This window comes from Polyodon spathula, chromosome 15, assembly GCF_017654505.1.
Source record: "Polyodon spathula isolate WHYD16114869_AA chromosome 15, ASM1765450v1, whole genome shotgun sequence".
Classification (NCBI taxonomy): domain Eukaryota; kingdom Metazoa; phylum Chordata; class Actinopteri; order Acipenseriformes; family Polyodontidae; genus Polyodon; species Polyodon spathula.
The window spans coordinates 14,592,785-14,618,483 of NC_054548.1; the positions used below are offsets into that span (position 1 = coordinate 14,592,785).

Below are 25,699 nucleotides of genomic sequence, written 5' to 3' on the forward strand. Positions count from 1 at the left end.
AAAAACCTAGGTTAATATTTAGAATAAACACGCCTGATGAAATATATAACTTGATACTGGGTTTTTTTGTGTATATAAACTGAAGCTGTTGGACTCTTATCCACAACGTTTTAAAATTGCCTTATTTTTATAATTATTGTTATTTTTTAAACTGTAACCTATTTATAATTTAACAATAAAGTAATAATTAGAACATCATACATAATATTACAAATTCTATCAAATATGGAAGCTTAAAAAAATTACGACATACATATAGATCTTCACCCTTGAGGAAAGGGTGCACCTGCTTCAGAAGCCTGACTTTAGTTTCGTCTCCTAATCAACAAACACAATATTAAAACGGACAGGGCTAGAAAGATTCACTTGCCTTGCACCGAGTCCTGTTTTGCTTAAAACAACCTGATTTGATTTGTCGCTTAAATGATGCCACTGCCAGCAATCTCAGCAATCAGACTCTCTCTTAATCGCCTCTGAACTAATCAAGACTAATTACAAGAGTTATACAACCAGTAATAAGTCTCACCTGAGAGTCTGTAAGTCTTTAAGTGATTAACCTGTGGGAAGAGAACCATTTACTTTATCAGTTCAGAGCATATTTCAGTATTTCCCTGATTGATCAGACTGCTGTCCATTTAAGCACCTCTAAACTTAGTAGTTCTATAAAAACAAGACTGGGCACAGAGTGGTAAAAAAAAAAAAAAAAAAAAACAAAAAAATTTGCACAGTGAATGTGTCTAGCCCTGAAAGGGGGGGGGGGTTATACTACAGGGCTGTTTCCTTCAGGTCGTTGAGGTTTGGCATCCGGGAACGAGATGATCGGCTAAAGCTGTGCCCATTCTGGCTGCCTTGTGGAGGCATTTGGTCAGGATAGGGGGTCCCGTCGCCGCTTTTACGGTTCACAGCAGGCACATGCCAGCCAGGCTCCATCTGTCCTGGCAGCTGGAAGGTCTGCCTGCTCTTGGATTGTGAGGAGCCACTGCTGGGGTGCCCACGGCCCTCACTAAAACCCCCTTTAGAAGGCTGGCTTGGAAGTGGCTGGAAGCGTAGTTCAGAGGGGACAGAGTGGTTGGTGGAGGAAGAGAGGTGGAGCAGCTTTCGGAGGGACCTCAACGGTTGGCTCTAAAAGGTAAGAAAGGAAGGAAAGGAAAGAGATCAAACTCGGGAACCTACAAAGGGCTGGAGTAATATCTTCTACAAGGAGGTGTTTTCTTTCTTTCTTTTAGTCCATTCTTTTCTCAAATTCATTAGATGTGTTAGAGGTTCCCGATATGAAATTAACACATTATCAAATGGGTGAATGATTACCTGAGAATGGACTTCTGTCATCTTATCAGGATGCCAGTTCCTGTCCCTGTCCCTGTCCCGATCTCTGTCCCGGTCCCGATCCCTGCTTCTGTGTCTGCTGCTTTGATGATTAGATCGGGTGGCCTTCTGTACAGCCAGGTGATCTTGACCATCGCTGCCGGGTACCTGGGGTGGAGGAGAGAATAACAACACAAGCATTTGTTGCTTTCAGTAGGGACTACAGTGAAATTACAATAACCCTTTATGCAAAAGCAATTTATTCCAAAACCTGTTCAGACAACCCTGTTTTGTGGAACAGTCTCATACTGGAATTGGTTGGTCACTAAAAACTTGGCAAACCTGGAGCAACACCAGCCAGTAGGTGTTCTAAACTGGAAATATATTGGGACTTGAACAAGACTATCAAGTGAAAATGGTGACATGCATTTTACAGTAGCTTACATGATTTGCCGCATGAATAAATTGTTCAGTATATTTACAGTATATTCACACAAGAACTGGATCTACTGTCCCATCAATAGAGGTTAGACAAAAGCAAAGTTCAAAGATGTATTGCCACTGACGCATCAGGAGGTGTCTGTTCAACACATTCAGACAAACCTTCCAGCTGTTGCATTACCCCACCAGACTGGATGTCTAAAAAGGTTTTGGAACACTTTTTGTAATACTGTGCAATTGTAGCTTGCAAGCACCAGGCTTGGCACACATGATCGGGATACCATGCATTGCTTGTCTCATTTCGCATCTGCATACCATACCCTTTGACATGCAGTTAGCTGAGAAGCTGTAAAGGAGGGAAAAAACATTATCAAGCATACCAGATGGCCCCCAATTCAGTTGTTATTTCACATTCCAAGTTGTTCAGAAAGCTACATTAGGAGACCGTGGACCAGTTTCTTAAAACAGCAAAGTATATGTTATTCTAGCCAAATGAGGCTTTTGGTGTATAAAAAACTGATATAACCAAGATAGTCTGAAAAGAAGCTATTTTAACAGTGACAGAAACAATCAAGAGAAGTAGGTATCTGTGAGAAAAAAAATACTAGATATTAACAAGACATACTGTAGCTTTCAGCCAAGTTCAGCCAAACAGGTGTCAGCCCTATAGAATAGAATGCCTTCATTAGCCTGAGAGATCTCTTGTAAAAGTAAGTCACCATGACCCCGGTACCCTCAAGGACTTATCATATGGACTGGCCATGCCAAGATTCATCAAAACTGGATCAGTGGTCTTCAAGATATAACTCAAAAATGAAATGAAGGATGGAAAATGGACTCTAAATAAATGTAAAAAGATGGCACATTTATCTGTTTTTATAGCACACTTTATGTAACTATAAGACGACATTGGCTCTATATTTTTTAAAAGTTTTTACCCAATACAGTCCAACTCAAGACTGTTATCCTGTGGCACTCTGCTTTCCACTAGTTTCACAATTGGGTGGGAATGTGCCAGAAAAAAACAAATCACCTTACAGACAGCTACACCTGAGTTGGGATTTCAACCAATCAGCTCATATTGAAGCTATTTATCTAGCTGCACTAACATCACCACCAATCTGCCTGGTTAATAAAAAGAAGGAACCAGACCAATTATTCCCAGCTAGCAAAGAGGTAAGGTACATCATATCATTTACTCCAGCCAAGGTCCTCTTTAATGTACACCACGCTAAGCACAGTAACAGTAAGAGACTGCTGTTTTGTTTAACACTGATGTCCGATTAGAATTGCTGCTATTTACTGAATGGGGATCCCATGGAAATGAGATCTGGTCTCAGTGTGATGCCTACTGCAAAAAAGAAGAAAAAAAAAAGAAAGCAAAAGTGTGAGAGATAGAAGTAGAAGTTTGTAAGGTTGTACCTTAAACCTATACACCCAACCCCAGACCCTCAAATCAACTACATTAAATCAATTTTATAGATCTGGTCACAGTTTCCTAAAGCAAGTAAAAATATAATAATAATAATAATAATAATAATAATAATAATAATAATAATAATAATAATAATAATATAATAATAATAATATAATATTATTATTATTATTATTATTATTATTATTATTATTATTAGCATGCACTGGCAATCAAAAAGTAAGTAAGTGTTACTAGAGTGTTAGGGTGCAGTATTTAAATAAAATACCATCGGTGAAGTGACTACAGGAAGAGCTTTCATGGAAGAGCTATGCTTTATACTATTCTTTGAATTAAAAAGAGGGAATAGGCATTTCTTGATGTTGGGATTCTTTCCATCGTTGCTTTCAGTCTGCAATATAAGATGCAAAATACTCTAGTGGGATAGAACAGGACTACATTGCACATTCCTATTTACTGCATCTACAAGATAAGAAGCACATACACCGTACCAGAGTGAGATATGGGCAAACTAAATCACATTTCACATACATTGAAAATCATTTTTAGGAATGAGAAGATGTGGAGAATTGTAGACTTTGTATAAAACACAGGGTTCTTTATCAAAACGATCCTTTATACCTCTCCTGTTTCCAGCAAAATAGTCATTATAAGGTTGCTCCAAACCACAGATCTATATAATGAGGGGGAATTGTAGTTGACATATTTAAGAGGGTTGTTACCTTACAAGCCAGAGGTGAAAACATCAACAAAGCCTGAACAAGAAGCTGCAGGTTTTAAAGGGAAGGGACGAGCTACTGTGTAACCTGGATGTACAGTAGCAAACAGACCACAAGGGCATATATATCAGTGTTAAATAGTGATGCTGCTCACGGCACAGTAATTAGGGCCATTCCAAGTTTTACAGTGGGCTTAACTAGATGCCTGAACTGTCCAGCAATTTTATTAAAACAAACAATGTAGATCACATGGGGCTGTATTTTTATCTGATTTCATTTCTTAAAAGCATGGTTTCAGCTTTACAGTCATAGTAGACCACTTCAAACCTATTACAAAGAGCCACAGGGAATGGACAAGTAGATGTTGGAACTGGAGTTTACAAGACGCTCTACACCTTTAGTGATTGATACCTAATGTGCTCAATCCAAAAGCAAGGCTTTCACTTCAGTTCAGTTACAGTGGAGCCAGCCAGTACATAAAGCCATTCACATTCACGCGAGAGAGCTGGTGCTGGGCGGAGGATTCATACTTAGTAGAAGCTACCTTTAATGTATAAAACGCGTCAGGTAGACGTTGAGTTGCATTTATAACATTTCTTATTCCAGGGCGGCTTAAAAGGTATTTATAACATGTTTTTTTAAGCTGTATATCCAACCCCCAAAAAAAGTCACATGCAAAACATTATGCATCTACAACACCTATAATGTATTCTGGCAATTATTAGTTACAGCAGTTTTGAAGGAACAAATGTACACTCTATAAGAAACAGATACTCCTGATGAAGTGGACACAATGGATGGAGGCAAAAGGGTTAAGGGAACTGCCATTGGAAAGAGTTTAAATCAAACCTAGTTTGCTTCAAAATTACTGTAACTAATTATTTAATAGAGCTTTGAGGACATCAAGCTCATACAGTACAGTGCATTTGCCTTGTATAATTCTAAATCATCAACACAAAATTGTTGACTTCAGTGTGGTAACAGTTAAAACATATACTGTAGTGTATATCAAATACAATATGAATGGAACTACTGTTGTGAATGCTGGATACAATGGTCTTGCTTTCCTGCTCTGATTACACATGCCAATTCAAATATTAACTCTAAGACTCAAAAACAGCTTTTTATTCAAATAAAATATACAGATCTATAACATGTATGTATTATTCTTGTTGACTCTTTCTCATGTAGCTGAGATTCCCTAAGAATAGTGCTAACCAAAGCAGCATTCTACTGTAATGGCAGGTACTTCTGACAGGAAATATTAAAAGCAGTGTCTCCTTACTGCCATTTCATTCTAGTCAAAACATCTCAAATACCGTTTGTGATTTCTTCTTTTTCTTTTTTATTGCTTTGAAGAATCCCTGCTTTTCTTTCTCCTTTAATGGTTCTGCAGGGCTGATGGTAATGTTCTCTGAGTTTTTCCTGAAACGAGAAATACAAAAATACAGTGCAAGCTTTTGTTCACATTAGGCTGCTGGAAGGCACACATTTAAAGTGATCAGCTTGGCTAGGTGTCTCAGAAAATGGACAATAGTATATGCAGAATATCACCCCAGGGTTGCTGACTTGAATTGTTGGCACAGATCAAGACATTTTTGATCTGATTGTTGAACACAATTGGTAATAAACTGACTTCTTTACAGGCAGGACTGGAAGGGCATCAATGACCTACACATTAGGGAATTAAAGAGTATCTTGGGATGCAAGCATTTTACAGTAGAATAAAGCTAGACCATTTTAGAATTGTATCCAGCATTGTCATACAATTCTAGAAGTTCTACAATAACAACATGCAGACATCTTGAAAAGAGCTTTGAAACAAACGTTAATGAAAAGAAAAATTCCAGGTAAGTTATTTAAACAGTTGTAGCAACACATGGACACTTATTGCCATCTACCATGTCAGAAGCTAAAATATGTTAATTTATTTGTATTCACTAATATTCACTGCTAAGTGGCAGACACACCCCTTAATCACTAATGCCTCGTTTCCACTGCGGGCTGGGGCTGGTGCTGACCAGCCCAGGCCAACAGAAACACGTTGTGTTCTTTCCTAACGTTGCCAAATTCTGAAGTTCTTGTCCAGCATCATCAGGCCGCTGGGGGATTGTGGGAATGTACTGTGCTGTGTTTTAAAGAAACCTGTAATAATAGAAGCTCAGAAAAAAACCTGTCTGAGCCATAGATGCTGCAATTTAAAAAAAGTTTAGTCGTTATTTTTATTTCTATGCTTTCAGTAGGGACTACAGTGAAATTACAATAACTCTTTATGCAAAAGCAATTTATTCCAAAACCTGTTCAGACAACCCTGTTTTGTGGAACAGTCCCATACTGGAATTGGTGGGTCACTAAAAACTTTGGGAACCTGGAGCAATGCCGGTAGGTGTTCTAAACTGGAAATACACTGGGACTTGAACAAGACTATGGTGACATGCATTTTACAGTAGCTTACATGATTTGCCGCATGAATAAATTGTTCAGTATATTTACAGTATATTCACACAAGAACTGGATCTACTGTCCCACCATTAGAGGTTAGACAAAAGCAAAGTTCAAAGATGTATTGCCACTGACGCATCAGGAGGTGTCTTTTCAATGCATTCAGACAAACTTTCCAGCTGTTGCATTACAACTGACTTTCTGATCAAACATACTGTAGGTGCTTTATAATAGATTGAATCCCAGTTATTCAAATCAAATGTATGTCCTTAGGCACTCTCCAATGGTTGTAAAGACTATGGACTCTATTGTGACAATGTGTAGTTACAGCCAAGGAAGACAGAAACACTTAAGTTACCCAATTTTAACCAGTTTAACAAATTGAATTTATAGTGAGTGTAACTGTAGAAATTAATACAAAAACACATTTAAAGAAATGGCAGAAATCCCCACCATCTGTTGTCCCCCACCAGACTGGATGTCTAAAAAGGTTTTGGAACACTTTTTGTAATACTGTGCAATTGTAGCTTGCAAGCACCAGGCTTGGCACACATGATCTGGATACCATGCATTGCCTGTCTCATTTTGCATCTGCATACCATACCCTTTGACATGCAGTTGGCTGAGAAGCTGTAATATACACAATCGTAGACAGCATTGTCAAGACCCAATTTTCCAAACCAAAAAGAAGCTGGACTGAAAGTAAATCTGATAGCTGTGCATTCGAAGATAGCGATGACGATTTAATACACTGCCACAAAGTCTATTTTATTTATTTTGCTTTGAGTTTGTGTTTGCTTTAACATTGGAAACCCACAAAATGAACACTGTTAAATGTAAAACAATAATGCAGTGTTAACAAATGTCATAACATGTGCTGATAAATGTCTGTAAGTAACTTGCGACCACAAGTTTGTTCGAGGAAGCCATTGTAAAGGGTTGAACATTTTTCTTTTCCTGTCGGCGTCCTGTACAAGCACATGCCTCCCTGGTATGTGATGACGCAGTTTCTTTGTCAGTCTGGCCACATCGGGTATGATAAACCAGAAAAACCGGCCGCAGCCAGCCAGGGCTGTTGTGGCCAGCAATGGAAACAAGGCATAAGACTCACCATGGATCAAAGGCAGTTTGTCTCATTGAGTGGTTAGACACTAGGTTGCTTTCCGCTGGGACTGCAGAAGCCTTGCTCTGAATTGAGTTGTCATGGAATGTTCCCTCTGGCCTGGGTGATGGAACTGGAAGAGAAAGATCACAGCTGCCTTTTTAATATGCTAATCAACAGCCGGTTCTCTCATTAATTCCTGCTCATTATCACATACTTAGTAAGTCTCCTTCTTCTTAGGTTTAGCATGAAATTAACACAAGCTTCCCAAAAATAGAACACCTTTGCGGCACTTGTACGGAACTACGCACACACTCACATCGACTCAGGAAGCTTAACTGTGGAAGGATTTTGTGATTGTGGCCACTGTAACTCATCACAATATTTCTATCTATTTCTTATCACAATATATTGCACATTCTGTGGGCTCAAACCATCATGACCCGTCTGCAACTGGAGCTGTGCTTTTTGCTGGTTGCATGGACACCCACTACCATGAGCTCCTTCTGCTTTCTCAGAATTGTTGCTGAATAGTTGCAGGCAGCTGTAACACAGCTTATGTCTAGTTGATCTCATGGCTCATCAAGTGAGCTCATAAATGTGCATGCTTTGAAGATTTTCTAATTTTACCGATCCTTATATAGATGCCCTAATTTTTTTTTACCACTTTCCATTTTCATTAGTGTTAATTGTATACTATGGAAAATAATGGGGACAATAAGATCACAGGTAAATATAGAGTTTAAAGGAAACAATATTGATTACAATAGGCTGTAATGCCATCTCAATGAGTATACCTCTGTAAAAGCTCCCTACTCTTCTGGGAATGGAGTCCGTATACATCAGCCTGTTTTCCTTTGAGGACGCCCCATCTTCCGGGTATGGATCATGGTATACTCCCCCCTATATAACAAAGCAAGGGTTATTAAAGCACAAAGGGGTCTACTGCAAATACAGGCTGATAGATTTCTCATATTCTCATTGTAGAACTTCTATCTCTGACTATCTGAACCCAAAATGCTTTTTAAACAATCAAAAAACATATTCACTGAGGGAATGTAAAAAAAATCATGGTTGCGGTTTCACTACTAGCAAATAAACCCAGCTTCTCCACACTTCCTAATGTTACACATACATTCTATTTAGCTTTCTTGAGTTTTTGAAGACACTTTTAGAGAATTGTTTTTAGATATGCTCCAGAAATTACTAAATGCTATTTGCACATGGTGTTTTTCACCAATAGTTATTATTCCAATGTTTTTTATGTTCTAATTTTTTATTGCATGCATTCAGACTGCAGTATTTTATTAATATTTCAGCTATTCCTGGCATGTCTGACGTTGTTTAGCCGTTAACACCTTCAACAGAGAGACAGCAAGTTATGTGATGTCTTTTAAATATTTACTGGCTTCTATGTAAAAAAAAAAACAACCCAACCCCCCCCCAAAAAAAACCAACATGTTTCATAAGTATCAGTCCTATAGATAAAGCAATCACTCACCCAAGACACCAAGCTAAACAAATTCAGTGTCACCATCAACATCGGTCTGTTAGAATAAATTAATGTTACGATCTTGACAAGATTTGATGTGAAACCCTTATATATTATATAATCAGCTACAGTATGCATTTGAACTGCATGTGTAATTCATGCATCAGTTCTGCTTACATCCACATGTATTTAAGATCAGTGATACTCGCGTGTTTTTTCTGAAAGACTGTATTTTGTATGGTTGTCAATTTGTGGCAGATGCATACCCGCTACATCCCAGATTGTACTTTGCAATTTAAACTCAATTAAGTTCTCAAGCCCTCTTATGCACTTCCAGCTTCTATCCAGAGTTAACTTGTTTGGAAGCGAGTACAACTGATCAAGATCAAAAAGAGATTTGTGGTTAATTCTTTTGTGTTATAGAAGAGAGAACCCTACTGCTTTGTGATAGACTCTGGGGAAATGACAACACTAACAAGAGAATTTGACACGCCCCCTATTGCTACATTTAAAGTGCTTCGGACCTCAGCTTTTTGCCGCTGTGAGTGAAATGAAGCTGTGTTGTCCCGTGAAGAATCTTTAATCGGGGGTCGCGAGAGGTTCCCTTCTGTTGGGGACTGGTCACTCTGTTGATAAAATGGACACAATGCATTTCAGTGAAAGTAATATGTTCTTCGCAGTGGTACAAATGCTTTAAAAATACATGGACAGGGTTCAGATACTGTACTTGGAACAGGGCCTTTGTCAATTTTGCTGAGAATATAATGCAGCACAATGTGTATATATAAAAATAAAATAGAAATCGGAATATCAATAGGATTCCTACAGCTTCTCAGTAATGTTTTTAAGGTTGATGGTTTGTTTTTCAATGCCCCTTGGAATCTTATCTCAAAGCAGGTATAACACATAGGCTATATTTGTTCTTGTAAGCCTGTCTTCCAATGCATCCTTCATAAAGGCATGTCCCCTCCAGAAACTCACACTCACCTGCTTTTAATGGGTTAGTGTTTTTATGATTCTTACTTAAGTACTTACTTAAAACATATTTATTATACAAACATGCAGTAATACTAAAATAAATGTATACAATTATTTGACAAATGTTTAGTCTTCAACTCATTCTCTTCAATTTTACATTTGCTTTTAGTATTCAAACACGCTTTATCATTTTTGGAGAGTATACTGTGCATTCTATAGGCACCAGAATTCACAAATAGATACAGTGTGTTGAGGCATAAAGTCCCTTAGGGTATATCCACACATGCTGTGGCTGATCTGGATGAAATCTGGTAAACACAGAACAAGCCATGGCATACTCAATAAAAAAAATTAAAAAGCCTATAGGGAGTGCTTTTGAAGCTCAAATTTGCATATCACATGGTTAACTAGAAAAGACCAACTGTGAACACAAAAAAGTAAATGTCTGTTAAGCAGTCACAACTAATTTGCAACATGACCACCTTCTATTTCAACAACAATGCACATACCCCAAGCAACTCTAGGCCAGTCCTGTACAACAGAGATTACTTGGAAATTCATTCCACCTAGCTTTCAAAAACATAACATCATTAGGAGCAAGCTCATTTACATTTGAACTTTAATACTAACTGTAACATAACATAATTAAGGGTTTTGGTTTGTTTTAATAAAGCTATACAAATATTAGTGCTTGCAACATGGAAAACCTCAGATGTGCAACCTCTAACAGAACTGACTCAGCTCCTGCTTCCATTTACCACGTTACCAGTGTTCCCCCCTGCTACACTCAAGAGCAGGTATAGTGTCATGGCTGTTTCTTCAATCAGGGATTTCTTCAGGGTCTTGGCTGCCCATTGAACTGAACGTCCATCTGGGACGGAACCCATTTCATATTACAGGAGCCCAAACGGACTGAGTCAAGTAATAAAAGACTTCCCCTAAGCCATTAAACCCTTCTGTTCCCAATGGTCAACTTCTGAAAGCTTATACCAATCTAATCACAGGAAATAATACATCAGTTTGAGGCTTAGTAGTCCTTCTATTATTTGAAGAGCAAAATGAGAAAAGCTTATCTGGTGAATGGGTTGGGGGTGGGGGGGTGGGAATGATGTTTAAATGACTTAATTTTGTGTTTAAAAAAAGGAATAAACAAATCAGATTTGAGACACTGAAGCTGGCAGCAAAGTAGAAAAAACATTTTCCCGTTCAGATATTTATAAAAATGTTTACTTCTATTATTTATTAAAAGTCACAATGAATAAACTACAGAATGTTTTTTCGGTATGAATTGGATTCAAATTAATTAAACCAACAAAAAAAAACAAGCAGCTGACCAAACACTTATGTTGCCAACATCCCCACCAAAACTGGAATTAAAAACAGAAACAAATCAAATTTAATATCTGAATAACTGAGTTTTACAATAAAGACCTCCCATTGCAGTATTCTCAATTTAGGCTGTTGCAAATAAGAAGCTGATCCAGGTAAACCTCCAGTTTCTGGGGTTATTACTTGGCACTGGATTGAGAGGGAGAAGGGGCTGATGAAATTCTAAGCAGAGATCAAACTAACCCTGCTCTTGTCATCGGTGCAGTCCTCCCGCGAGGACCCCGATGAGTGCATGTTTAGTGTCCTGTGCTGCAGCTGTGGGGAGAGAAGCTGCAGGCTGCTGGCTCGGGACGGCATTCCTTGGACGACTGTGAGGCCTGTGTCATTGCCCTGACCCCGGGGCCGCTCCCGCCGCACATACATTGAGTGCCGGTGTGGCCGCTGCTGGGAGGAAAAGGGGCTAGTGTAGCCCAGGCCATAGGGGAACGACTCATGGGGGGCCGAAAGAGAGTGAGAATGCCCTCCAGCGCCACCTATGTGGTCGGGTGACTTGACTTCCTCCAGGTTCTTTGCATGCCGAGTGGGTTGACGCCGGGAGTCCAGAGTACCGCTCTCCATGCGGTTGCTCCTCATGGAGGGGCTGACTGCTGGCCGGTTGTCGCTGTGCCGGGGCGCTGATGGGCTGCTGGGAGAGTTGAGGTCCATGCAGCTGGAGGGGAAGTAACGTGAGCTGGGGTCCTCCAGGTGCATCCGGGCTTCACTGAGGTTCCCCACTGACTTGGAGTCTGTGAGGGCCCCGTGGCTCTTGGAGAGGGTCAGGTAGGATGGCATGTTCTTTGAAGGAGGAGGCATAGAGCCATGCATGGTCTCCATGTAGCTGTGGCGGTTGTGCTTCTCCCCCGACTGGAGGGTTCCAGTCTTGCCCTCTTTTAATGAATGTCGGTTCTGCTTGGAGCGGGAGCTGGACTTTAGGTACTTGGTGCCAGGGCCAGGGCCGGGGCCATCGGGGGCTTTTGGGCCAATATTAAAATCAAACTCTGTCTTGCCCTTGGCATCCTTGGGGCTAAGGAGGTGAGGCAAGTTGTTGTTGGCCAGGTCCTTGTTACTGGAGATGGAGCGGTTGATGGAATGCTGCTGGTAGTTCTTGGGGTGCGGTGTGGGGCTGATAGCGGCAGTGGGGGGCAGGTTCCCGTTGAGATAGATGTCGTTGGTTTGGTGGTGGTCCTCACTCCGTGGTAGGCTATGTGTATCCTTGCTGTTCGATCGGTGGTGTGCCTGCGAGCCCCCGCTTTTGCCTCCATGGTTTCTGTGAATGAGAATCATTAAAACATAGAAAATGAGCACTTGCCAGTTTATTAAGGGTAAGCATTGTCCTTTAAATGGAATGGTAGTTCTATTATAAGCCTGGGAGTCATATAACGTTAATTTTACGTCATATGGCAAACCGTGGAAAGACATCTCTTAAGACCCATGCTGTAAGAAGATATCTCTTCACCTGTTTGAGGAGGCATTGTTCTCCCCGTGATAGGTCTTCTTCTTGGAGGACCGTGCAGGTGACGAACTTCCAGTGCGATCCAAGAGACGCTGGGTTTGGAAGGCAAGGTGGTTCAAGCACTGTTCTGTCAAGAATCTCTCTGATGGGTTTAGCTTCAACAAGTTCTGTAAGAGGAAAGAACACCCTGTCACAAATATTACCTGTACAACGTACAGTAATACAGAATGTTGATTCGAGAGTGTTACAGTATAAAATTCACACCCTAACAAAGAACAAAGAATGCACATCAGTGAGTTTTGGGACAGTGGGCTTTATACAAGAATGAAAACATCCAAACAACAGAGTCATATAATTCAAGCTCTCTTACTGTAAGATGTTTGTATTTCATTTTGCACTAATGTTATTTTCTTCTCCTTTCAAAAAATGTAATTACAGACGGAGGAAATTGCTTAAAATATACCCCAATTAGTGCTGTTGCCCTAGGAGCTGTACCTTTAATTTAATGTAAAGTAACATCTTAAACTGATTAACCAAATACAAGTAACAATACATGCTAGCTATAATTTTACTTATCAATTCAGTGCTCCTGAACAGTTGCGGAGACGATATACTGGTTTTAGGAGTGGTAGAAGGTAATGCAATTGGTTTGAGGGGACACAGAGACATGTCTTTAACTTTCATATATGGTAAAAAATTGTTGCCAAAGCTCTACTGCAGACAACATTTAAGTTTGCAATACAAATTACTGTCAAAAAGGATCAAGGCAGTCTGAATAAAGAAACTGAGTAAACAAGGGATGTTCTGTACAAGAATGGAACAATTGCATACAAGCTGGTCTGCTGTGGCTGTGTAAGCACCTGAATGTTAATTTTTTTTTTCCTTTGCATTCTTTCATTCAGTTCATCCATTCTAACCGGCTCATAATGTGAAAAATGTTGGGTTTTTGTGACAACAGATGAGTCATCCCATGATTACAACTTTCAATGACGCTAGACAGCAGCCCACATAATTATAAACATCCAACACACTGGGCTGTTATTTCTTGTAAATCAAGAAAGCTACCAAATCACTCTCCGATTGACTGCAGACAAGGTATCTTTCACATCTTACTGAGCGACACTTTGGCTAAGTCGCAACAACAGCAACATCACTCCTGATGCTATGAAACCTCACCCTTGAAGCTGCAGGAGTCCCTAGCACATTTTCTCCTTCAATTTAATGTAAAAATGAGGCTATGTCTCTTTAAATACTTAATAATACTTAAATCCACAATTCAGCCACATACATTATGCTTGATACCATCAGATCGAAGAATGCACTTGGTTATCTTGCTCCGCAGTGCTCCCTGTCACTCGCACTTTTGTGATCCACAGATCAGACACATTTCTTAGCACTTGTTATTATTAGATCAATTTACATATCAGACTGGGGTTTTTTGGTCCTACCTTCATAAGATCAAGCATGACACCACTGATTATCCCAAGGTATCTTCTCTCCAGTGTCTGGGGGTGGTTTACTGCAGGGAACTGAGCAGAGTTGAAATGAAAGAAAGTTAGAAAATATCTACAACACGTGAATTGTGTTAGGGAATCGGTATTGTACAGGTGTCCCCGTTTATTAAAGAGTACCTTAAAATTTCATTTTCTTAGGTCTTTTTTTGTTTTTTTTTGTGTTTTTTTTTTCAGTCCCCCTTATGTTTTTGTGCAATCTCTGTGGTTTGCAACAACTGATTAACTCCCAAAACAAATTTATTTGTGATAGTTTTGAGACAGATGTTCTTCAGATCTAGCTGCTGGTCATGCTGTAGATATATGTAGCACCGGCTGGATCAGATCATATGTCTTTACAGAAGTAAGAGGTATTACCATCTAGTGATCTGCTACTTTGGAACGAGTTACCTTTTGTTTTGCTGGCAGTATTTGAGTAATTATAGTAAGAACCACTGTGAATTATTGCAAACATTGTAACAATATAAATGAAATCTGAAGCTACTTACTCTTTAACACTAGAAGCCCTGCAGCAGTCATTTTGGCGGTTTTTAGTTTTAAAATGTAATTTTCTCCAGTCTTGTAACACATATAGGGGTGCACGTTCATGTACCTTTCTGTCTGTATGTATTAAATATTCTCACAAAGCATGAAACGTGGGAGTGCAGAAATAAAGGAGATATATTACATTATACCTAAAACCCTGGGAGCAGTCCCATTTACGGCTCCACAGAAAACAATTGTAGTTTGATTATACAGAACGGTATTCTACTTTATTATTTTTATTTACCAGTCCGAAATGTGTTTAGCTGCAATTAGATTAGTCTCTGTTCTCTGCCCGAGTGAATGACTGACAGTCTATTGTTTTTCAATCAGCCTTTTCAAAGGCTGGCGCCTGCTTGCCAGCTGCGCTGCTTTGGTTAGTCGATTAGCATCGGGACTAGTGAAAATAAATACCAGAGACCGTGGAGTTTTACTACGCAACAAAATCTGGAGTTGATGTTTTGGATCAGGTGGCATGGAAGTATTTTGTGAAAGCTGGCTCCCGACGGTGGTCTGTTCAGGTGTATTACAATCTATTGGACTTAGCAGCCATCAACTCCTGGGTACTTTACAAAGAATGCACGGAGAAGAATTTACCAAGGAGAGAATATATTTTACAGTTAGCACAGGAACTTCACAAGAAGTATTTGGAACAGATGGAGACTGCCAAGCATGTACCCACAGCTGAAGCTGGTAACCCTGCTGAGAACCGCCAATGCTAGGTTGGCAAGTGCAATAAAAAGAAAACTTCGGACAGCTGTGCCCTGTGCAGAAAGGTGGCATGGAGAAGCACATTATCTGTGTTGTGTGTGAACAGCCTTAGTCTCAAAATAAAGGAATACCCTTCTGTAAAATGTTTTTTCTAAGTTTATTTACGTTGTTCAGTTGCTTTTGCTCATCTGATAATAAACCGATTGCTGTTGAAAAATAAAAAATGTATTGCTATCGTTTCAGTTTTTATCCCAGTACATAAATTTATATACATATTGGTAACCAGATGTCTGTTTCAGAAATAAAATGTATGTTTTGTTTGACTTTTAAATTTGCAATATATATATATTATATATATATAATATATATATATTATATATAATATATATTGATATATATATATTAGTATTCAGATGTCAAGAGATGTTTATATGATGTACTCAATAAAAAAAAATTAAAAATAAACTAAATTACATTTGACTATTTCTCCTTTCGTTATACTATTTACAGTGTTTTGAATACAGTAGTCAGAAAGACTGCTGCAGGGCTTCTAGGTATGAGCATATCTCTGGTCCTTCTAGTGTTAATATGGTTTAAAAGTCCCAATGTATTGTATTCTGTTACGAAAATAGTCCAAAAACTTTAAAACAGACAGCTGACTTGATCCCCTTGACACTGTTTGGTGAGAGTTTAAATAACACCTACCAAGATCAGACTAAGGCAGAGAGATCTAGAATCAGATATCTGGTCTGTAGTAGTAAATAGCAGATCCAGCAACTGTACAATAGCAATACATACTGGCACTGCTGGTCAGACTGCAAGTAATTTCTTTCTTTACACATACCAGATATTAAGTACAAAAAACACCTGCTCAATGTTCTGTACATCCCCCGACTGAGTGTTTAAAGCTATGGATGTATTTCCAAACTACTAAGTGTTTTATTCAGGTTATTTTTTTTTTTACTTTTGTAGCATTCAAAACATGTAATTTAGAGACACGTGTAGTAAGTTTTTCCCTAAGAAGAAACTTTTTTTTTAAATATACAATTCAAGGAAGCTGGCAGACCTATGACTATTGAAACCGTTAAAACTGAACAATAATGTAAATTCCAACATAAAATAGTTTCTGTACATTGAGATTCAACATCAGTGTTCTGAATGCAAACCATATGCTACACAAGATCTCTGCATGACTATACTGTAAGCTAAGACTAATCTTCTTTTGGCCTGACACAAGCTTGACCTCAGCCCCAAGGTTAGTCAATCCTATTTGTCAGCTCAGATCAGTCAGATCTCTCAGTCAAGGCGACATAATCCTGTTGCAAAGCTAAACCTACAGAGCAGAGAACTAGCTTCGTTTTCATAACCTCCTTTCATTATTTGCAGTGCCACTTTTAATGGTTGGATTTCTCAAATGTTTTTCATCTTTAAAACAAATTAGGTAAAAAAATTCAAAACCCAAACACGGAACAAAACTGTGCATTCCTTCTCTGTCCTAATTTCAGCTCTCTGCCCTGAAAACACTCTTCAATCCCACAAGGGAGAACATTTAGATCAGAAGTAAATGTTAGCGGCTCAAAACTACGCAAAAATCTGACAGCAGTCTAAATCCAAATCATCGGCTTCCAGCTGGTTCATTATCTTTTTTTGTTGCATGTTCGAATTTTCCATAGCTGACTGGAGTGTTTTATCTTGCCTTTTTTTATTTTTGGAAAAAAAAAAGGTTGTACTGGAATTATCTTAACATTTGGCAAATTGTTACCGCCTGACATACATAATTACATCAGCATATCACTTTCACAAACATCAAGCAGAAGCAATAACTGTAGAGCAGCTAGTATGGGTCCAAATAGCTCATTGTCAAATACAATAGCTTCAGATAAAGAATCCTCCAAAGATCTAAAATATTTAGTAAAATCTGCTGTTCTTCCTGCTGTGCTGAGTTTGAGTTCGTTATGTGTGAGGTATCAGGTTTTCCCACTCATGGAAATAAATGTGGTATTTCACTTGATATTCACTCTCTGGAGTTGTGATACTATTGATCAGTTGTACTATTCTATTCTATTCATTCACATTAATGTTATGGGATATTCAGGATCCAACAGAACATATACAATACAGTATTCTAAATAGATTAAGATATGTATTTTTATTACAGGGGCTTTATTTTTATTATAAGTGTGGCTTGGGGGCCTCCCGAGTGGCACCCTATAGTCTGGAGATCGCAGGTTCGAATCCAGGCTATGTCATTGCGACCGTGAGCTGGGGTTCCTAGGGGGCGGCGCACAATTGGCTGAGTGGCGGAGAGAGAAAACTGGGGAGAAAACTGGGGTAAAAACCATTGGTGAGGACTACATTTTTTTTTTTTTTTTTTTTTTTTTTTTTTTACAAAAAAGCAAAAGAACAAACAGTGCTGTTTTAATACCTACTGTGGCTTATCGATAGCAGGGGGTCCTTTTTACAAATGTTAACTCACACTTTATTATTTGCACCCATGCAAAGCAAGTGGCAATATAATAGTAATAGTCTCAGTAATAATGATACTCTCCACCCATTCATCTCACAGACTATGAAAGTCATGAAGGTCACTATCACACTAAGTGACATACGAGTGTGGGAGACCTTTGAACTTCGACCTGATCCTGTTTTTGTAGAACCGAAGCTCCAATTTGGATAATTTATTTATAAATATAACAGTAGGTATGGACTTAGTTCCTATTCATTTTCAAAGAAATACACTAAACTGAGGCCGGTCCTGCCTGTCAGCTGTCTCCATCTAAGGTAATGGCTCCAGATATCGGGAACACATGATTCTAGTTGAATTTAAATAAGTGTAATTATTCAATAAGGTTGGAGAGTATTTTGATTGACACTATAATGTACCTATGTTTATTTATAGTGCTACTGAAATTATAATGATTGGATGTTTCTTTTGACATAATATTTCAAAGAATATATATTTCCCCTTGCCCGGGCAAATTATCTTCTATACAATAGAGTAATCTGCAGTAGGTGTTAGTGTAACCTACAGTAGGTCAACTGGAAAAAAAAAAAAATAGCTTGGTTTTCCTGGTTCAACCATTGACTTTCTTTTGCTACGATCATAGAATCAGGAATCAGTTTTGCAAATGGAATCACAAGTATTTCCTATAAGATTATAATATCTTAATATCACGCGAAACCTCTTAACTCTCAGCCAAAAAAAATATATAATAAGAGCAACAGAAAAGACTTGGCATAACAGTTCAAGTTATTTTGGGAATCTCAAAGATCTTAATTAGTCACACCTGCCTATGGTGCTAGGACATGTCTATGATCAATTTATTAAATATAGTAGACAAAAAGCAAATGATCTTTACAGACACTCCAAGTTTTTTAATCATTATCAAACCGCTTTAAACATTACTGAGAGGTTTATGATGATGACAGTACAATTAAGGACAAAGGGAATATGTCTTTATTCAGCTATTAGGAAAAAAGATTGTAATAAATGGGAACCCTACCCGCAGTCCGTGAAAGCGAGGGTTGCTGTAGAAGAGCTTCATTTGCTCAGGGGGCAGTGGCCCCTGGACTTTCTGAATGGTGTAGAGCTGATCGATTTCACTCTCACCAGGAAACAGTGGCTGCCCATCACTGAGCTCCCCCAGAATACAACCCACAGACCACATGTCCACAGCTTTCCCATAGGGAGCTCTGAAAAGAAAAGCAATTTAAACCCAATCACAGTGCTGTGTATACAGTTTACAAACAAACAAACAAACAAAAAGAGGAGCCTCTGCCGTACCACTGTCCTTCAGGTGCAAGGTCGTCGTGGACAGCGCAGATTCCACATGACAAGTCATCAGGGTGCTGTTCTGGGGGGACTGCTGACAAACAACTACTACTACAAACGAGGAGAGGGGGTGGAAATCTGCAGAAAAGTCTATTCTCCAAATGGCTCACTTTTTGATCCTCGTGAAAAATCAGTATCCAAGCAAGCGTCTACTATCAGCCCCTATCGAATTCTGACAGATCTGTCTTATTCTTTGTAACTGAAACTGAAAACTTGCAAAGAGGAAATTAATGCTGTGTGTTATAAAATATGGATAACATTTGAAAAATAATAAATCATGTGATTAACAGCCCATTTACACAAAAGTGCACACTACCTAACTCATAAACCTAACCTTAAAATCAAACCATTTTTTTCCTGTCACTGGCTAAAAATTGGTCAATACTCAAACTGATGTCAGCTGGTCAATACAATAGTTGAGTGTAGTTAGACTGCAGTTTAACTGCAGCATAAATACCCATGCAACTGCAAAAATAACATTTCTGAACTGCAGATACAGCACATGGAGGTAATGCATGTTAAAAAAAAATGCAGCGCTATCCAAAAACACTATAGTTTCCTATAAAGTACTATACCATGTACTGTAGAATGCTATAAGAAACTATAATGATTTTGGATGGTCCACTAGTATTTTTTATATAGGAGGTTTACCTTCTACCATCTGCCTAGAAGAGGGTTGATTTACAGTTTACCTTCTGCATGTGTAACAAGTTGTCAACAAGGGAGGAAATAGTTAACTATTTCTCTTATGCCCCAGGTTGCAAGTCTTAAATGTCAAAAATGTGGTATTATTGTTCTGTGGGAAGAAAGCAGCCGTGTGCTGAACAGATGAGCCAGGGAAGTAAAACAGCTATAAGCAAACTGGTCACATTATCTGGCAGCTAAGCTTATCTCTGAAAATGTGGTCCTGTAAAAGCTTAGAGGAGCTCATCATCATGTTTTTTATGTGTTTTAATTTCCCAGGCATGACTAAACCTATTAGAGACGGACCCTGCTATGGCTATCTTTCTCACTGATAATGTATTGCCAGTCCCTGCTCACACCTTTGAACAAGCACAGATGCTGATGCTCTATTACCTAAGGCAGCTTCAGTTCACTCACCCTAACAGCAGCTCTGGAGAACGATACCATCTGGTGGCAACATACTCTGTATAGTTAGCATTGCTGCCTTCGGACAGGTTGCGAGCAAACCCTGCAGGAAGACATTAGCAATGTATTATTACAGTTATGTAGTTCACATGACTCACACAGAAAAGAACACTCAGCGATGCAGGAACATGCATATTCTTAAAGGTTTACTGTCACTACAGGTCGGTGCTCTCCTCTGTGTGAGAATGTAAACACTGAACTCATTTGTCCAGGATTTAGTGTGGTGCCTTCAAGTGAAGAAGGTGTATCAGGAATTACAGTTCAACTGGACAGTGAGATGGATTGGAGTTGACGGTACAGGGAAATTACATTTTAGGAATGAATTATGTGTTCATTGTAACCAGATCGCATTCCAAGCATGCTCTCTGATATAGTAAACCAGTCTCTCAAATTGGACCAAATTCCAGGGATGCATTTACTACATTTTTGGTTTATGATATATAAAACATATATCATTGAGAAAATGCGTCCTTGGTATCCTTTTAAAGCATGTTTCAAGGGCTTTCAAAGAAAAGAAAAAAGATATCACAAATGTAAGTCATTGTGGTAAGAAGTCAAGTAAACCTTGTAGGTGCACTGGAATATCCTAAACAACATCCCTAACCAGCAATCCATTATCACTCATAGGCATATGTATTTTCTTAAACCCATTCATTTTTAGAGTTAACTCTGTAGAAAAAAAAATATAGTTCATACATTAAAGCCCAGATCAATATTGGAATGTTTATCTGTTTGTAATGTTTAACAATATATTAGGCCTAAAAATATGCTAATGTCTTATAGCTTCTAGGCAGCTAGAGTGATGTAATGTTGCTGTTCTGCAACATGGAAATTAGAGGATCTAAAATCATCCCAGTATTTTAAACAGAAATTTGGCATGCATTTGATTATTGCATTTATACAAGTTTTATGATATTCAGTGCTGAGAAATAGTACTACGTGAATCATCTTCTCTATGTTCAGTGGTTGGGAATATCCATTAGGTGGCATATATTTTAGACAAAAACAATTATATTAGAACCAGATTCATACAATTATAACTTGGCCGAGTCCCTCTCTCAGTTAAAGGACATCATATATACTGTAGTTCTTTGTTTTTCCACTGTTTATGTATTTTAATTTGTCTTTTAGAAAGCTGCCTTCATAACCCAGCCTGTCAACACAAGCTGCACTGGTCTCAGCATGGTTTTGGTTACCAGTATTTTAAGTGTATTTTTACCATGGGACACTCTTGCATCGTTCAACCATCCAGAGTCTTTTCTAATATACATCAGAGTGACCACTTACAAATAAAGCATATCTTTTCAGAATGACTGTATTTCATACAATAAATAATGTTACCTTAACACACAACTCCTTACTACTTTAATCAACAGGTATCATATTTATTTATGCACAGTAACAGATTTCCTGACAACGGGATATTGTCTGTGTGTGTTTAATGTATCAATACAGCAGGCCCATATTAAAAAGTACTACTGAAGCAAAAAAAAAAAGTTTATTTCCAATGAAGACAACACTCAAATGAGAAGCAATGAAAGCTGCCTCAGTATGTTTACCCTCTAGTCTGCATAAATTATAGACATGCGCCCCCCTACTGGACATGCTTCAAACACCCATATACAGTACAACACACTGTTTAACAGCCATTTAGCTGAGTGGTCAGTGGGGTATCAGGGGTGAACACACAGCTACACTGAACACTTCATTAGAGAGTGGCAGACAGGTTTTGAACTCACTTCTTCAGCTTTAAAGTAAAAAGGTATCTGGCTTTTGTTTCTTACCGAAATCACAGAGCTTCAGTACGTCATCATGGCTGATTAAAAGATTTTCTGGTTTGATATCTGAGGCAAAACAAAAACATACAATAAAAGGAGACCTATCAGCAATAAGAATAGTAATAACAGTGGGCGGATAATATTAGTAAGCATCTAGGAGGGGCACCCCTCCAAAAAATAAAAATAATATCCTTATCAGGAACAGATAAAATCTGCTTTTTATATTGAAAACACAAGGTCCTTATTACCAGCAACAACCTTATTATGAAAGGAAGGTTCAAACCTAACATGTGGTTGAGGTGCATGGCAACTGTATTAATTTATGTGTTATTATTAGTTGTTTATTTAGCAGGCACCTTTATCTACTAGGGTGTGTGACCTATGCATCAGCTGCAGTCATTTACAACAACGTCCCACCCAAAAGACAGAGCACAAGTAGGTTAAGTGACTTGCTCAGAGTCACACAGTGAGTGAGCTGGGATTTGAACCACTATCCGATAGATAAAAGGTTTTTGAATTTCAAAGGCATCAAAAACACAGAAAACAATTTCAAGGATGATCACTGCCTTGTCAAAACAATTTTCAGAAAGAGTTTCAAATGCCCGATATATTTTAACTACGGACAATAAACCCCTTCTTTCTTTCTTTAAAACTTTCCAGAAGCACAGTTGATTTTAAACCTTAAGCCCAAGAGTGTTTTTGTAAAACAAGTTAAATGAAATCACAACACCCAATCCCTACATCTCTTCTTGAAGCCACTGAACTTGATAGCAGCTTCCATTAGCTTACTTACCTCGGTGGACAATATCATTCTTGTGGCACCAGTGGATTGCTTTAATTAACTGATAGATGTAGTTTCTAACTTTCTCAGGTGAGGCCCCATTTGGCAATTCTTCTAGCAATTCCAGCATGTTCTAAATAAATATAAAAGATAGAGACCTTAATAATATGCAAAGCACAGTGCATATAACACACCTCCAAAACATTTAAAAAAACATTACATTTCAAGGTGTCAAAGCTACCCTGGTTGACTGGCAGGACTGTAAAATAGTTTTAAAAGAATTCACTGCATTTTATGTTGCATCATCATTTTGAATTCGTACTGAATTATAATGAATGTTTGTTGTTAAATGTCATTTTTACCAATTGTGTATGACACAATTATTTGTGTGGTTAAGCAAGAAAGTAGTCAACACAAATATTTATAAAACAAGTGTTTACAGAACCTTTTTGTATTCAACACAACAGAATGAATATTTTACCGGATCTCATTTTCGAATTTTCAAATCCAAAGACATAATGCCCGGGTGACTCGCAGTTGTTGCTAAGCAGATGCAAAGGTTGATTTTAGGAAATTATTCCACATACAGTGGTCTATGCAACTGATCTAAAAAATGGTGGCTTTAAGTACTACAACCATTAAATCATTTAAATACAGGGATTTTGTGGAAAGCAGTGTCTATACAGGGCTTTTAGATTATTTCTGTCAGTAAAATTAAGTAAAACGGCAGACATGGTCTTATTTTCAATATTTAAACGGTTCCAGTATTCAGCTCTGCCACAGTTTAGGTCAACTGAACAGACCCCACTTTCTTTTCCATATATAATAGTTGGAATATAAAAACCAGTGGTTGTCACAATTCAGTTGGACTGTAACTTTCTTTCTAACATCTTTTAACTATATTTATGACATACTGTATATAATGCTTTGTTTCCACCCTACTGCGCTCACCTTTTCCACATACTCGAAGACCAGGTACAGCTTCCCTCGTCTGCGAAAGGCTTCCTTGAGCTCCACGATGTTCTCCTGCTTCAGGGTCCGAAGCATCTGAAGCTCCCGCAGCGTCGTTTCTTTAACTTCTTCATTTTCTATTGACACATTTCACAACAGCAAACAGTGACTGGCAACAGAACTGGCAGGTAAATTAAATACTTTCTATTTTCTGACTATTAGTGTCATTATATACTTCAGGACCGTCGTAGACAACTCCAGGTTCATTACCAGGTGATAATGGACCTGGAATGACATTGTGAAGTACATCTGTCCCTTTCTATGTTCTTGCTCACTACACAGTAACTGCCCTGAAAAAGACTGTAAATGTCTGGATGATCTACTTATTAACACTTCACACACACCTATAAAACATGGTACTTTACGCAGTTGTAGTAAAAGAAACAGTAAAATTCTTTGACAAATTAGAAGTAAATACATTTTTCTAGTTGAAACTCAAAGTAAGCTTTTTTCTTAACACTTACTGATATAAACCTGGAATATAGCCTATTGTCTGACACAGATTCATGACATGAATGGACCTGCTGTGTGCTGGTGCCTTTGCAGTCCAGTGGTGGCTGCCTGCCAGTGGATGCTGAGTGATTGTGAATGACTTAGAGACGTGACTGGGCTCTATTAAGAAGACACTACATCAAGTAACTGGAAGTTCCTTCCTCCTCAAACGAGAACATGGCAGGGCTCTTTATTAACATTGTAAGTAACCTCCATTTTATAGAATTGCTCTCTTCAGCAATGCTGGCACAGTTTTACATGAACAGCATTTCTTTTGTGGATGCAGAACTTTCTAAAGGAGAAACAATCAAATCACATTTAGAGCTTGTCCTTCCTTTATGCATGCTCAGCTCACCTTTACCACTGAAGTGCAGCACTTTTGGATGCCTCGAAGGCACTCTAAATATTGAAATTGTTGTTGTCCAGAACTTTAAACCCCAATACTTGGCTACCAATAAAAGGCATTTATTTAAAAAAAAAAGGGTTCTACTTGTTTGCAGTAGCTTTACCTTTGTAAATCTTAACATACTATGTTTAATTAAAAAACGTATATTGTAATCTGATGTAGGTGTGTGTTTTATTTAGCTGCCACCAGATGGCGCAAAGTTAGTGTTGGTTACTGTATTCATTTGAAGAGCACCTTACCTTCACTGTCCTTGAACTTCTTGATGGCCACAATTTCATTGGTCTCCTGTAACACAAATAAAACAAATAATTAGGGACACCAACTGCTACAGAGTGAACGCATTACGTGGTCTCCTGTGAGGTCTGAATTCTGATGGCAAAGGCCACTACACTCAACCATACCATGGATTACCCTTGATTAATTACAGGCATCAAAATAATATTCAACATCGTCACAGGTTTACCAATTTTAAATAATGTTTTTCCTGTTTTAATAGCTCTGTGCACTTCATACTTATTACGATAAATCAAGTTTCAATATTTCTACCGTCTGAACCATACTTTACGTTATACAAATCCATGGACAAGCTGAAAAATATTCTGACTGCATGCAGTACACCACCTGCTTACTACAGCACAGGCCAGATTTTAACATGCATTTCAACAGTACTAAAAGTCACAGCATGTTATTCTATTATTTAAAGAAAGCAAATACATGCTTATGTATAAAAGAACATGCTATACTGTTTTAAACCTATTTTCAGACATACTA

General features: G+C 38.3%; 1 protein-coding gene across 4 annotated transcripts in view; it reads right to left on the reverse strand.

The window, feature by feature from the left end:
• Positions 1–755: 755 nt before the first annotated feature.
• LOC121327949 (cyclin-dependent kinase-like 5) overlaps positions 756–25,699 on the reverse strand; it is an 82,058-nt gene continuing 57,114 nt past the window's right edge. For 2 of the 4 annotated variants that reach the window (XM_041272316.1, XM_041272315.1), the window contains 16 exons: positions 25,168–25,213; positions 23,971–24,107; positions 23,032–23,152; positions 22,245–22,304; positions 20,413–20,503; positions 18,983–19,172; positions 14,184–14,264; positions 12,739–12,902; positions 11,487–12,549; positions 9,461–9,562; positions 8,242–8,347; positions 7,454–7,577; positions 5,220–5,325; positions 3,450–3,572; positions 1,309–1,473; positions 756–1,122 (listed from right to left, as the gene is read on the reverse strand). In XM_041272316.1, coding sequence (XP_041128250.1) covers positions 766–1,122; positions 1,309–1,473; positions 3,450–3,572; positions 5,220–5,325; positions 7,454–7,577; positions 8,242–8,347; positions 9,461–9,562; positions 11,487–12,549; positions 12,739–12,902; positions 14,184–14,264; positions 18,983–19,172; positions 20,413–20,503; positions 22,245–22,304; positions 23,032–23,152; positions 23,971–24,107; positions 25,168–25,213 — 3,036 coding nt within the window. In that variant the 3' untranslated portion in view covers positions 756–765. The remainder of the gene's footprint in view (positions 1,123–1,308; positions 1,474–3,449; positions 3,573–5,219; positions 5,326–7,453; positions 7,578–8,241; positions 8,348–9,460; positions 9,563–11,486; positions 12,550–12,738; positions 12,903–14,183; positions 14,265–18,982; positions 19,173–20,412; positions 20,504–22,244; positions 22,305–23,031; positions 23,153–23,970; positions 24,108–25,167; positions 25,214–25,699) is intronic. The other 2 variants (XM_041272317.1, XM_041272318.1) reach the window with 2 other exon arrangements.